Genomic DNA, 14556 nt, shown 5'->3' on the forward strand with positions numbered 1-14556 from the left:
CAAAGATTTCAGTCCCTTAACTTAAAGTGCCATATTTCTACACAATTCTTGAGCTCAACTTCTGTGTGATTCTACTCAACAAATTTCCCACTGGGGTGTCCCCCAGTCGGGGGACAGAACCAGCAGGAGGCTTGCCAGGCAGAGTTCACCTGATCGTCATCTTTTGGTACCTCTCTCCCGGTATCTTACTCCTGGGGAAAATGGTGGAAAATACACGAAGGAATTGGGGATTTGTGAGGCTGTGCATATCGACATGTAAGGTTTATGGACTTTTTTTTTTTCTAAGGTTTATGGACTCAATAACATGCTCAAAGGTTTATGCTGAGCCTCATGTTTCTTCTTTCAAGCCCATATTCTTTCTAACACGTTTGTTCTGATAGTACCGAATTGCCCATACTGAACAGAGATGGCAGTTGTTCTCTGCTCAGCATTATACTTACCATATTCTGATGCTCTCCTGGAGTCCAGGATCCTATGTGTGATTTGGTTGCCTAAACACCAAGTAGTTCCTGGCTTGCTGTTAAGTTCTCTCTATTTTCCGTCAGCCCTTGGGAAAGCATCCCACCATTTTTTCCTTGGAATTCTAGCATGCATTTCCCAACTTCTTCCTTGGCTTCAAGGAAACAGCCAGCTCAGGAGAGTCTTGGATATTAACCTATTGCCCAACTCCCCACAGAAGCCAACGCTAAACTGTGTTATGTCTTAAGAGCAAAAGTTGAAAGTGGAATGTAAGCAAGGATACTGTCACTAACAAATGTAGTTTGGGGTCCAAGAACTTTTCCTCGTCCATATGGTCTTGATGGGGCTCTCAGACAGATGGCCTCCTCCCTCTACAGAGGTTATCTTAATTTTGATTCCCCAGAAAGCAGAACCTAAGACAGGGATTGTTTGGGAGGTTATCCCAGAAAACACAGTGAAGGAGAGGGGAAGTGACAGAAGGGAGGAAAAGTAAATAAAAGGTGCATCAGTAGGGGGGAGCCCTTCTGCAAGCCTGAAGAGAATACAGCACAGAATTATTCCACTGAAAGGAAAGGAAGCAGGGGTATTTATCCTCCAACTCCTGGGCCTCGCTGGCTATGGCTTGCTCCTGAATTAACTCTGTGGCATTTTTAGACTGCCCTGCTAGCTGAGCTCACTCTAGGGGCCAGAGGACTCCCTCAGGTAGAGAGACCCATGAGATTGTACAGGAACTGTCTGCAGGTAACCTTTGCGGGGCGGGGCATCGACTACACCTGCTACAGGGGAGACGAGCTCCAGGCTGGTCAGGCCTCAACCACGTGATTAATTCCTGTTGAGCACATCACCCCAGCAGAGTCAATAACATATTTCCCTGCAATTTGATGTACTGATGCTTTTTCTGGGAGCCATAAGTATAACGTAGGCTGGAGCTGCTTATGGCCTTCTTCCTTGGCTGCTTAGAAGAAAACATCAGGAGATTCATCAGTTTGGATATATTGGTGTGACTTTCAGGATAAAGGTCTGTGCCAGAGATAGAAGTTTGGTAATCATCTGGACATTATATAAAATAATGGTGGAAGGAATGAGGAGTCACTGTAGAGGTGTCAGCAGGAAGGTATCTCACTGGCCTCACACAAAATTGTCAAGTAAAAAGTCAGGTGGGACTGAAGAGCCTTCTGCTTTGGAGAACACCACTTGTCATCAAATCTTCCCTTCCAAGTGTGCCATAACGACAAGTAGACTTCAACCGGTGAACCTGGGACTCTCCCCATGCCCACAGCTGCCCCAACAGGTAGATGTAGAGTGAAAAGTGTGAGAGTATTAGCTATCCTGACAACTAGCCTCCCTTCCCTTCAGTGACTCTGGGTAATAATTGAAAAGGCAACTTATATATTAAATGACATTTTATCTAGTATTGCAGATTCTACTGGCTTTTCCCTTGGCATGAGCTTTAGCTTCTCATACGCCAGAAGACTCATTAACTCACCTCATGGTTACATAAACCTATGTATGTGATAAATTTTCAATTATAAACACACACACACACACACACACACACACACACAAATACATGTAAAAACAGGTGAAATCCGAATTAATGCCCATAGTTTAATTAATAGTATTGTAGCAATGCCAATGTCCTGCTTCTGATAATTATACTATGGTTAAATAAAATATTATCATTGGGTCAGGGTGAGTGAAGGGTACATGGGAACCTTCTGTGCTATTTTTGTAATTTCTATACAAGTCTAAAAATTATTTCAAAATAAAGCTTTTTGAAAATCCAGGGGAGGAAATCCTTGTGGGATGGGTCATGTTAGAATCTTAGGCTCTAAAATATTTATTTAATGGCTAAAACTAAAAAGACTGACAATACCAAGTGTTGGCAAGGATATGGCATAATGGGGGAAAAATTTGGAAAAATGGTTTGGTAGTAACTACTGTTGAATGCATGCATATCATGAGAAGCAGCAATTCCATTCCTAGGTGTATCCTAACTTATATAAAAGTCAAAGCCAGGTAAAATGAAAATATAGAGCTTAGAAGTGGTTATCCAGGGGGAAAAGGAGGGATTAATCATGATGGGGGCTTCTGGGGGTGTTAACAATGTTGTATTTCTTGACCTGGATGATGATCACACGAATGTTTATTTTGTAATAATTAATCAAACTCTATATCTACTTTGTGCACTTTTCTGCTTGTCTGTTATATTTCAAAATTTTTAAAAAAAGGTTAAAAACAAAGAGAACAGAAATATAGAAAGAGTCAATGATTTTACATCACTTCTAAGTTTATCAATACAAAATGTGGCCACATTGTTAGGTCAGATGGAGCTATGATTTCCATCTCAAAGGTGGATGGGGGACTTCCCTGGTGGCGCAGTGGTTAAGAAGCTGCCTGCCAATGCAGGGGACACAGGTTCGAGCCCTGGTCTGGGAAGATCCCACATGCCACAGAGCAACTAAGCCTGTGCACAACAACTACTGAGCCTGTGCTCTACAGTCCACAAGCCACAGCTAGCAAAGCCCATGTGCCTAGAGCCTGTGCTCCGCAACAAGAGAAGCCACCACAGTCAGAAGCCTGTGCACAGCAATGAAGAGCAGCCCCCGCTCACCGCAACTAGAGAAAGCCCGCGTGCAGCAACGAAGAAGACCTGACGCAGCCATTAATTAATTAATTAATTAATTAAAAAAAAAAAAGATGGTTGGGAAACTGGGAGCCTGGGGGAAGGAGTTGCCTCCTGTGACATAAGAAAAGTAAGCTGAAGAAAATTTTCACCTGATTTCTTTCTGCATGTCACAAAGCTCATTCAACTTGCCTTAATGTTTTGGTATTCCAGAGAGCTAGTCTGCTGGGTGTTCCAGCTTTCATTTGGTAATGCTTTTTGTTGCTGAATTATAATGCTTATCTTCCCACCTGGTTAGCCCAACGTTCTACATTTATCTCAACATCCTAATTTACCTATAAAAGTAGCCTCTACTTTTTTATTATGAAAAATAATTTTACAAAATAAAGGATTGTGAGCATTATACTCAACCATTTGCCTTGTTCCACACTCTTAGGGTGTTTGTTGATGATATATTTAATATTTACACAGCTGTGATCAGTATTCATATACTTCTCCTCTTCACTTAACTCTATTTTCCAACATGTATTTTTCATTTTGACCGAGTTCACCAATTTGTCGTAGTAGGTAGCTACAAGGTATTCCGTCTTAATTATTTATGTTGAGACTTTTTTGACTTAACTGATTCTAATGTTCACTGGAAGCACAATTTCTCTGTATCCATTTCTAACGGGTCAATCTGGACCATCTATTTCACTTCTGCTTTTTCCAAAGTTGCAACCCTATAATTTTCACTAGCTGTGTCAAAATAGGGTTCAAGAAGTGACAGGTTAGAATGTGTGGGTCCTCCCAAGTAATTTCTTACCAAACTGATCCTTTATGCTGTGTTTCATCTTATTTTGTTCATTTGTCTAGGACCCATTTCATTCTGTCATTATATTTAACAATTATCTCATGGGTCAGTGGCTGAAAGAAAGTAAATGTATGATAACCGTGAACTCCAGGCTATGGCTCACAGTGGAAAGCAAACTATATTCTATACCCCATTCCTTCTTCAGTACAAGAATCTATAGGAAAGAGTAAGGAGAGGAAAGAGGCAGGATTATCTGTTCTTCAACAAATTTTAACTTCACCCTCCTCACCTGAATCTAGTCTCCCTCATGCCGATGCAAAGGATGCTGCCACCTGGCTTCTTTCCTTGCAGTAGTCACATCATCTGAATTAAGAGAATCCTTTTCCTGTGGCCCAACAATTTTGCATGATCCGGTCAAACTGAGTCAACAGTTTCAAAGTGTAAGTATGCAAATTTATTAAATTTATTTATTTATTTACTATTTACAATGCGAATAGATGTTACTGAATGTGTTTTGGAGCCTTAGTGGATAAAGTGTCAGATGATGGGGATCTGGGAAAGTATCTAAACTTTCAAATTGTGTCTTATGCAAAAAATTCCCTTCTAAACGTATTTTTACAATATGTTGAGTTTTCCTGAAACAAATCTTTACTTAATAAAAGAAGATGTCCTGTAGAGTCAACAACTTTGGTGCCTACTGTATGCATGGTCCTGTTCTCGTCACCAACCGCAAGACCACCAGAGGGCGCTCGTTCACTGTCTATCCAGCCTTCGTCAGCGACTCCGAAAATCCACGTTAAACTTGACTTTTACACTCAGGAAAAGTATTTCACATTTAATTCACAAATATTTACCGACAATTTATTGGGCTGCCAGGAGAGGGGCTAGGTTCACAAGATACAGTGGTGAGTTAGTCACAATTCCTAATACCAGACGTAAAGAGCACAGCAGAGACTGAAAGTAAACAACCGGCTACAACAAGGTGGGTAAGTGAAGAGTTTCTAGATCTGTGGAATTTGTTATTTAAATATTGGCTCCTGGTTTTAGAAGCCGGTAACAATTCATTAAGAGATCCCGGATTGCTTCCGCTCTGTAACCCGGACATCGATCTCAGCCCTCATGGTACTTTGTAAACCAGAGCCAGAGACCTGTCCTTGGGTGGCTCCATTAGTCAGCTCCGCAATTTCAAGTCCCCCATCCCCCTTTTTTTTCAGGGCTTCCCGCAGTTCTCTTACAGTTCACTTCTGCCCCAAGTCGACACTCTCAGTTGCCCCCCAGGGCCAAGGACAAGGAATTACCCACAACCATCAGCCTTACCGGGCTCCACCCATTCTTTTTACGGTTTAAAACCCGCGGGCTTTTCCTGTTCTGAATTCCTAGACTTCCTTCCTGTTTTGATTCTCGCGACAGTTACGAGACATCGCGTGAAGTTTGCTTCCCTTCGCTCTTCTGCGTTTTAGAGAGTAGGGTGACTGTGTATCTGGCTACGGCCACCTCAGTAGAGCCCTTCGAGGGAACCCCTAAATGAAGGGGCTTGGCTGCGTTCAGGTCAGGAGAGAGAGTCTCTGACCGCTTCCGAGAGCGCGACTCCCCGGCACCCAGTGCGCATGCGGAGCCAGTCCTCCTGGGCGGTCCAGAGGCCGAGGCCCAGCCGCTAGCTTCGCGGTTGATGGAAAGGCCGGTGTCCACCCCGGGCCAGGTCCTTCCGGAGGGAGCCTGACTGAATAACGTCCCCTCCCTGGCTGCAAAGCTCAGTCTCCGCCCCCTACAAACTGGACTGCAGCGCGGTTTCTGTAAGCCGATGGGGGCAGGCCTGGGCGGGGCCTGGCAGACCCCTGGTACGGAGGTCGGGCCTCCAGGAATGTTCTCCTCCCCGCCCCCAGCCCCAAGTGCCACGGTGGCGCCGGTGGCGGCCGCGAGACCGAATGCCTCTGGCCCTGCCGGCCTAGCAACCATAACCTGTAATTCTGACCCGGAGCGCTGCCCACTGGGGAGGCGCCCCGCCCACCTCTCCCAGCGGCCGCCGGTCGGCTGGGACCTCTATAATCACCCGGCTCCTCCTCGGGTTGGAGCACCTGCCGGATTTGGGGAGGGAGGAGGAGGCCAGATGTGAGGAGGCAGAAGTAAACGCCGAGTCTCTGGTCCGCAACTTGGTGGGGAAGTGGGGTGGACAAGCCTGCAATCGCCCCTGGGCTGCGGGGAGACGACGTTGGTTGGCTTTGCCCTGCAGGAGCGCCCGACTTGGCGCAAGAATTCCTACCTCCTTGTCATTTTTGCAGCTGCTCTAGCGGATTGGACTGTAAATTCAGATGGGACAGAGCCTAGCCTTTCAACCAACTCTAACTTCCCAGCTACCCCCCACCCTCCCATCCCCTACTCGGAACCCGCACTCCACCCCATCTCTAGTCCTTCCCCAGCTTGGGTGTCCGGTTACTGCTGTTCTGTTCTTACTGTGAGTTTGGACCAGGCTAGGGGGAAGTAGCCCAGGAGGGTCCCGTACGGCTGCATAAAATTGGCAGCTTCAGAACTAGGGGAGGGGGTGGGGTATGCAACGTCGAGGGGCGGGGAGAGGGGGCGGAGGAGCTGCTCTCTGAGTGCAAGTCCGTGGACCCTGTCAGAGATTCTCAAGTCGGAGCAGAGGTGGCTGGCGGGCCCACCCGATTCCTTTCCGCTGCCTGCTTTTTCGGACAGGAGTCACGGCTGCTCTGAGGGGCATAGTCCCGGACACCAGGTGAGCGCTCTGGGCCCCAGGGCATCACCCCACCCCCACCCTAACACACACAACCTCCCCCGCTCCACCCCCTTTCCACCCTTATTAACAACTCCTTCCTCCTGGGACCAGCCATTCCCACCCACCTCTAGGGCAGGAAGCTTCGAAGTTGGATGGTTTGTGGTGGTGGTGGTAGTAGTGGTGCGCGTGTGTGCTTGAGCTTTATCGCTCCCTCCTCTCACCTCTCCCCAACCCCCCAAAACAGCCCAATCAGTTACCACCCAGCGTAACTGGATGACCCCTCCTATGACCCTTCGACACTTGACTCCAGGGTAGCAGGGGAGGGGGCAGTGCTAGGGTCCAAGTTGGTACGAGTAACAAGGAGGTTGCTTCTGACCTTCTGACCTGGTTTCCATCCCCGGCAGGGTGCCACGCACGCGCTGAAGCCCCTAGTGCTCTCGAGGCTTCCAGCTAATCATGCCCCAGCCGCCCGCAGCTGCCTTGCCGCTTCCCGTGCTGCTGCTGCTGCTACTCCTGGTGGTGCGGACGCCGTCCCCGGCTGGCGCGCGGCCATCCCTAGGCCCCGATTACCTGCGGCGCGGCTGGCTGCGGCTGCTGGCGGAGGGCGAGGGCTGCGCTCCCTGCCGGCCAGAAGAGTGCGCCTCGCCGCGGGGCTGCCTGGCCGGCCGGGTGCGCGACGCGTGCGGCTGCTGCTGGGAATGCGCCAATCTCGAGGGCCAGCTCTGCGACCTGGACCCCAGTGCCCACTTCTACGGGCGTTGCGGCGAGCAGCTTGAGTGCCAGTTGGACGCTGGTGGCGACCTGAGCCGCGGAGAGGTGCCCGAGCCGCTGTGTGCCTGCCGCTCGCAGCGCCCTCTCTGCGGTTCCGACGGCCGCACCTACGCTCAGATCTGCCGCCTGCAGGAGGCGGCCCGCGCTCGGCCCGACGCCAACCTCACCGTGGCGCACCCCGGGCCCTGCGAATCGGGTACGCACGACCCCGACCCCCGCCACTTGGGTTTCCTCAAGGCGTTGCTCCCCGGTCCCCGACGGCATTGGTCTCTGGCCAGCGGAGCGAAAAAGTTGACGCCAGGGAGGCCTTGAGTCCATTATAAGAGTTTGCTCTCGGGGCCGGTCTGCAGAAGCCACCGCCTGAAGGTGCGGGTCCGGAGCTTTGTCAATAAGCAGCGTGCGCTGGGGCGCGTGAAAGCTCCAGACCTGGCTGGCAGAGACCAACCCTCTGAGAGAGCAGGCACATAGCCAACGCTTGGCCTCAAAATTGAGAGAGTGAAAAGAGACTCTCAGACTTTGCCCAGACCACTAGAATTCAGGCAGGGAAACTTGGGTTCCTGTGAGATGCAATCCGGTTTCTTTTGGGCGGCTCCGTAGAGCCAGTGCTTAGTTAACCTAGTCTCCGGTCCTCTGCCCGCGTTCCCCTTTCCTCTGCGTTTAGGGCTTAGTGGAGCAGGGGGACTCTTCTAGCTCCTCCTCCCCCATCCCAGCGGGCTGAGGGCTATTCAAGCCTCAAGTTTTCTTTGGCAGCTCTAGTAACCTTCACTTCCTGAGCCCCTTTAAGGGGTCTGGCTTGGCTGGGGCTGCTGGGAAAGTAAACGCTCTGCTGGAGGGTCCCCCCACGACCCCAGGCTTTCTGCCTGCTGCCCAGATTGATTTCAGTGTCCTTGCCTTTGCCACGTGGACTGCCCCGCCACCAGGGTGGGGTGGGGGAAGGGCTGATCTTCGGGCCTTTGGCAGCAGGACCTGGTTAGAGAACGGGGAGGGTGTGGGGGAGGGAGGTGTTGCTTACAAGTCCAGCAGGGTAGGGGGCCTAGAGGGTGGAATGAGGACAGGGGAGCAATCAGGGACAGAGTGTGGTTGCCAAGCTGAGGTGTGGGTCTCTGCTTGTTTGCGCATTTTGTCTGCCTGTGCATTTCCATCGCTGTGTTCCCACCCTTGTGTGTACCTGCAGCTACATTTGTGTATGTGTCATGTCATGTTTATGGATGTGTATTTACTTCAGCATATATGTATTCCCTCACAGACACATTCAAAATGGTTTGTATATGGGGTCCTTGCTGGGCTGGATGTGCCATCCTGTTCTTAGGCCTCCTATCTCCACCCCCAGAGCCCCAGATTGTGTCGCATCCATATGACATTTGGAACGTGACGGGGCAGGATGTGATCTTTGGCTGTGAAGTGTTTGCCTACCCCATGGCTTCCATCGAGTGGAGAAAGGACGGCTTGGACATTCAACTGCCAGGGGATGACCCCCACATCTCTGTGCAGGTAGGGACAGGGAGCAGAGGCCTCCCCGGGGCAGCCCACGGTCCCTCTAGAACGATGCTGCTGACTCCTCCTGGCTCCAGTTTAGGGGTGGACCCCAGAGGTTTGAGGTGACGGGCTGGCTGCAGATCCAGGCTGTGCGTCCTAGCGATGAGGGCATCTACCGCTGCCTGGCCCGCAATGCCCTCGGCCAGGTTGAGGCCCCAGCTAGCCTGACAGTGCTCACACTGGGTAAGGGAGAACCCTGAGCTCTGGGGGCTGGGGGAAGGTGGTGGATTCATGCCTTTGAATGTGTGTCCATGTGTGTATATGCATGTGGGTACACACACAAGCATGGCTTTCTCACAGACTGGGATACATGGGCACTGACAGCCCTCTTTCCTGCTCTCCCTCCTTTGTCCCCATGTGCTTGCAGACCAGCTGAACTCCACAGGCATCCCCCAGCTGTCATTCCTGCGCCTGTTTCCTGAGAAGGAGGCTGAGAGCGAAGAGGCCGAGGATTACTACTAGGTCCAGGGCCGTGGCCCATGGGGGTGGGTGAGTGGGGATAGTTTTCAACCCTGCTCTTGAAAAGATCTAGAAAGGGGGAGCAGGGCCCCTTCACAGATTGCTTTAGTGCCCTTAGTAGGGGAGATGTGATGGTGGTGGGAGAGACAAAAGTTGGAGGGTAAGGAGAGAGGCAGCGACTAGGGGAGGTGGGATGCAGAAGGGCCCATGCAGGAGGTGCTCTGGCCAGGACGGTCTCCTGTGTGGACCAACCAGGCATTAGGCAATAGCTGCCTGCTGGTCTCTAGGCTGAGTGGGGGGTGGGGGGGGTAGGGGTGGGGAGGAGTGGAGGTGACACAAAGGGGTGCAGATAACAGGATCCTTTACTTCTTTCCAGCAGCCCTCCCTCCAGCTCTGCTCAGCCAGTCTTCTGACTGCCCTTCTGCACAGCTCCTGCTGTTATTTTCCTAGTCCCCAGTCTTTGCCTAACCTCAGTCTTCCCTTTCTTGAAACTCACCTTCTAGAAAATTTCCCTCTAAGTCCCAATTGCACATACTAACTGCAGTCCTCTTTGCTGTTTGCCATCTGCTGTCCAGGAAGGCACGATGGAGCGTGGTTTAGCTCAGTGCAGTAAGATGGGCATTTGGGCATGTCTGATTTTCCTGTCATTCTGGGAACTCCATGAGGGCAGTACCATATATTATACCACTTTGTACTGGACGATGCCTAGCACAAGACTAGGCACAGTAGGCACGCAATAAAGATTTATGAACAAACTGAGACAGATGGTTCATGCAGATTTGCACACAGAGACCGCATTTCTCTGGGAGGCCTCCCAGGGTAGTAGGACTCTGGCTTCCAGAAGCTGTAGGTCCTGCTCTTTAAGCACATGCCTGCCAGATGTAGAGGAAGCTTGAGCTGGGGCCTCCCCCCCCCCCCCGCCCCAGGCAGGAAGTTTGGAGCCATCTGGTTGGGAGGGAGGGTATCCCCCCAGTCTGCACTCCATTGGGGCTGGTCTAGAGATAGATTGCCTGCCTCTCTGTCCCCTCCCCAGGCAGAATGGGAAACCAGATCTATGTGGGTAGGACCCAGTATGAAAGCATAAACTGGATGGAGGAGGGGAGAAGTTTGGTCACATGTATGGGCCACACCCTGGGATTTCCCTACGAAGCCGCCCATTTCCCAGCCGAACCCAGACAAAATCATGGTAAGCTTGTTTTCTCGTCTGCCCCAACTGTGACTTGTCTTCTCTGGCTGGAGGTGCCTCACAGAGCCGTACTCTTTTGCTCCCGAAATCTCTCTCCACACTCCCCTTACCTCGCCCAGGGACACTGGTGAGGCGTACTGTTTATTGACTGACTAAAGGAGAAAATGAAAGCTTAAGTTGGCGAGGCCAAGACCCCCGTGTGTGGGTGTCGAAGGCCTCCTACGCGCCTGGGTTCCACCCGAAGCCTGGCGCCACACAAGGGGAGAGGTTGCAGTTGACTCGGTGTCTGAGCTTGTCCTCTGGGGCCCAATACAGGGAGCCCGGCCTCTTGGGAGGGGCGTGGCCCGGACCCCAACCCAAGGGCTTGGCTGCCCCTCCCGCAGAACCTCAGGACTCGTCCAGAGGCTAAGCCAGAGGACAGCTCTTGTTGCTGAGTCCTGGCTGGAGTCCGGCGTTTCCAGGAGCAGCACTCAACAGCTCGAGCGGGTTGGATACTTGGGGCGAATTCTAAGTTGACCGCGAAAGTAGGGATAGGGATGTGAGCAGTATGGTGAGGGCAGGAGGGTCAGGCCGTTCAGCGTCCGGCCCAGAAGGAGGTCTGCTCCGCGCTGAAAGAGGGGACTGGGGTCTGGGTCCCCCAGCAGCCAGGGAATCCGCCACTGACTTGTTCTTCGCCGGCGACTCCCGGCCAGCTGGGCTCGAAGGCGCCCCCTGGTGGGCCCATCGATCCTACCGCGCCCACTTGCAGAGCAGAGGCTCCGCACGATCCTAGAGGGTCACACGCATCCCCCAGAACCCGTACTCCTCCATCACTTTTGCAGATATTACAGGATGTTCAGGTGCAGCCTCCTTATAGCCTCAGTTTCCCCCTCCGCGGTGCTACAGGTTCAGGCCCCACAGCCTTGAATAGGAGGAACCCCTGCTGCGCATACCCCCCCCCCCCCGCTCCAGCGGACCGGCTTTAATAACGTCGCTGGAAAGTGACACGCGATTTATTATTAAAGAATTGCTGGGACGGGAAAGGTTTAATAAACGCGCTGCAATGCCGAGGATTATTCTCCGCAAATAAATGAGAACGCGGGCGGCGTTTTAATAAATAATTTCCCGCCGCTCCCGGGGAGGAGAGGGGAGGTGGAGGGGGAAGCCGAGCTGCTGCCAGAACTCCCGACTTCGCCTCCCCACGGGTTTCCAAGCCTTCCTCGCGTTTTTCGTCCTAGGTTGCTCACACCCGACGTATGAGGTTCCAAGGGAGCTGACTCGCAGTGCTCTAGGTCTGGAGGCAGGAGAGGCTCTGCCCCATCCTACTTCCCCCATCTCTGGGATTTTAAGTAGTTTGCCTAAGATGAGCAAATGCGCTTCCTTCCAGCTCTGAACCAGAGGCCTGAAGTCAAGACTGGACCGGGGCAGGAAGGGTTAAACCGGGACCAGCCGCTCCCAGGCTGAGGGTACTAAGTCCCAGAGCCTAGCCACTCTCCTCCCAGCTTTTGGCTGACCCGGCTGGGCGTCCCAGGCAGGATGTGGGGAGTAAGCCGCCAAAGGGGGCTGTGTGTACCGGTGTGTAGGTGCTACAAGTGTCCAAATGTCCCCGACTCACTCCTTGGGCCATTTTGGGGAATAGGGCCACTGAAGCCGGTTGCTTGTTAGTTCGAAGGCTTCAAGGAAGTGTCCTTGAGCCGCGCTGGTCTGAGTCGAGGGAGTCCAGGTGAAGTCCAACCGCTAGCTCTTTGGTGAACGGGGTGTGTGTATGTGTGTGTGAATCTGAGGGCTGAGCAGAACTGGAGCCCCAAAGGGGAGTCCACTTCTCCAACAGAAGCCTGGAGGCCCAAGAGGATGAATCTGATTTCAGAGAGGGCAGAGATTGCAGGCTTTGGGCACCAAGGACAAGCGCATCAGTCTTGTAGGTAGGGGACAGGGCAGTGCCTGGGGTACGCCGGCTCTGCAAGCTTTGGGCCTAGGCGGAGAGAGACATGTCTGGCGACACCTCTGGCAACACTTAGAACAGGAAGTGGTGAAAGAGTGCCATCTGGTGGTTATTTCTGGTTATAGCAGCCAAACCTGGGCCTAGGGTCTTGAGACAGTTAAATTGACTGGAAAAATTTGAGTAAAAAGGTGCTTGAGGGCTTCCCTGGTGGCGCAGTGGTTGAGAGTCCGCCTGCCGATGCCGGGGACACGGGTTCGTGCCCCGGTCCGGGAAGATCCCACATGCCGCAGAGCGGCTAGGCCCGTGAGCCATGGCCGCAGAGCCTGCGCGTCCCGAGCCTGTGCTCGGTAGAGGCCCCAGCAGTGAGAGGCCCGCGTACCCCCCAAAAAAAAAAAAAAAAAGGTGCTTGATTTGTATTCATATACGTATGTGAAGGTGCACATGTATATGTAGTATATATGTGATATCTATAATATGTTCATACTATTTATGTGTGTATATGTGTCTACATGCACTGTGTACATGTATGTATATATATGTATGTACATCACAATGTTATGTATGTAGATTATCTAAATGCAGATATATGTATGTAGATAACCATGTAGGTGCATATATGTATGTGTGTACATAAGCACTGTATATATGGATGTGTTGTTATATGTGTATATAGCTGTATGTATACATTTATTTGCAAGTGCATGTTCTATTATTTGCCTTTCTTTCAACAAATATATATATATATTTTTATGCGGTACGCGGGCCTCTTACTGTTGTAGCCTCTCCTGTTGCGGAGCACAGGCTCCGGACGCGCAGGCTCAGCGGCCATGCCTCACGGGCCCAGCCGCTCCGCGACATGTGGCATCCTCCCGGACCGGGCACAAACCCGTGTCCCCTGCATCGGCAGGCGGACTCTCAACCACTGCGCCACCAGGGAAGCCCTCTTTTTTTTTTTCTTTTAATTTATTTTATTTATGTTATTTTTGGCTGCGTTGGGTCTTCGTTGCTGCACGCAGGCTTTCTCTAGTTGCGGCGAGCGGGGGATACTCTTCGTTGTGGTGCACAGGCTTCTCATTGCAGTGGCTTCTTTTGTTGTGGAGCACAGGCTCTAGGCACGCGGGCTTCAGTGGTTGTGGCACGTGGGCTCAGTAGTTGTGGCTCGTGAGCTCTAGAGCACAGGCTCAGTAGTTGTGGCGCACGGGCTTAGTTGCTCCACGGCATGTGAGTTCTTCCTGGACCAGGGCTCGAACCCGTGTCCCCTGCATTGGCAGGTGGATTCCTAACCACTGTGCCACCAGGGAAGTCCCCTTACATTCTATTCTAAGATGTGCATGTGAATTAATTATATACATGTATGTTTACAGGATTGTGTGTGCATGTATATATGTATAACTCTGTTTACATATATATGTGTGAGGAATAGACAGGCTTAAATACTCTGGTGGGCTTGGAGATTCCCTGTTTTTTTGTTTAAAAGCTCAGGTCCTGTCACCTAGGACTCTATTTCTAAGTGTGTAGGCAGCTGAGGGCAGAGGGAAAGAGGCTGGAGACATAGGCTGATTACCTCCTAGGATATGTTTTGGTTATTTCCTCAGCCCTCTGAATGACTAGGTTCTTTCTAAACAGGGAACAGCTAGGCAAGTCCACTTAGAGTGATGGAATGTTAATGAAGATCAATTCTCACCTCTCTGCTCAAAGCAGAGCACCTTAGGAGGAAGGATGATGGGTTGGGGATGGGTGGGAATGGAGTCTGGGAGGCTGGGGGTAGGAATAGGTTCTCGGAGGGCAGTGGTGGGTGCATTTAGAGACTGGAAGAGATCCAGTCTGGGAGGTAGTGATGGAAGCTCTGGGACTCAGTTGCAGATAATGGGGGTGATTTGAGAACTCTTGGGGGAAGGATGAGCTGGTGGATAGAGGTGGGGCCTGAGGGGAGTAATGAGGTCAAGATCAGGGATGGAGTTGGGAGGGTATGGAGGTAGAGGCTCTGGTGGCAAGGAAAACCAATCTTGGGGTGGAATTTGGAGGCCATCTCAGATGGAGTCATCCCTCCCTTTCTCCCACCCCTCCCTTCTCC

At 51.5% G+C, this 14556-nt stretch overlaps 1 protein-coding gene across 2 annotated transcripts; it reads left to right on the forward strand.

Annotated features, from left to right (window-relative positions):
* The first annotated feature begins 5412 nt into the window (after positions 1-5412).
* KAZALD1 (Kazal type serine peptidase inhibitor domain 1) lies at positions 5413-12668 on the forward strand. Of its 2 annotated transcripts, XM_029244611.1 has the most exons (6): positions 5413-6609; positions 7014-7576; positions 8711-8871; positions 8952-9099; positions 9284-9401; positions 10409-12668. In XM_029244611.1, the coding sequence occupies exons 2-5, from the start codon at positions 7066-7068 to the stop codon at positions 9376-9378; spliced, it is 915 nt and encodes a 304-aa protein (XP_029100444.1). In that variant the 5' UTR covers positions 5413-6609; positions 7014-7065; the 3' UTR covers positions 9379-9401; positions 10409-12668. The 2 variants fall into 2 exon arrangements, with proteins under 2 accessions (XP_029100444.1, XP_029100443.1); XM_029244610.1 differs by lacking the exon at positions 10409-12668 and having other exon boundaries at positions 9284-9656.
* Positions 12669-14556: the final 1888 nt, after the last annotated feature.

The sequence above is a fragment of the Monodon monoceros genome, unplaced genomic scaffold (genome assembly GCF_005190385.1).
Source record: "Monodon monoceros isolate NGI ecotype Baffin Bay Population unplaced genomic scaffold, NGI_Narwhal_1 Super_Scaffold_4, whole genome shotgun sequence".
Taxonomy (NCBI): Eukaryota; Metazoa; Chordata; class Mammalia; order Artiodactyla; family Monodontidae; genus Monodon; species Monodon monoceros.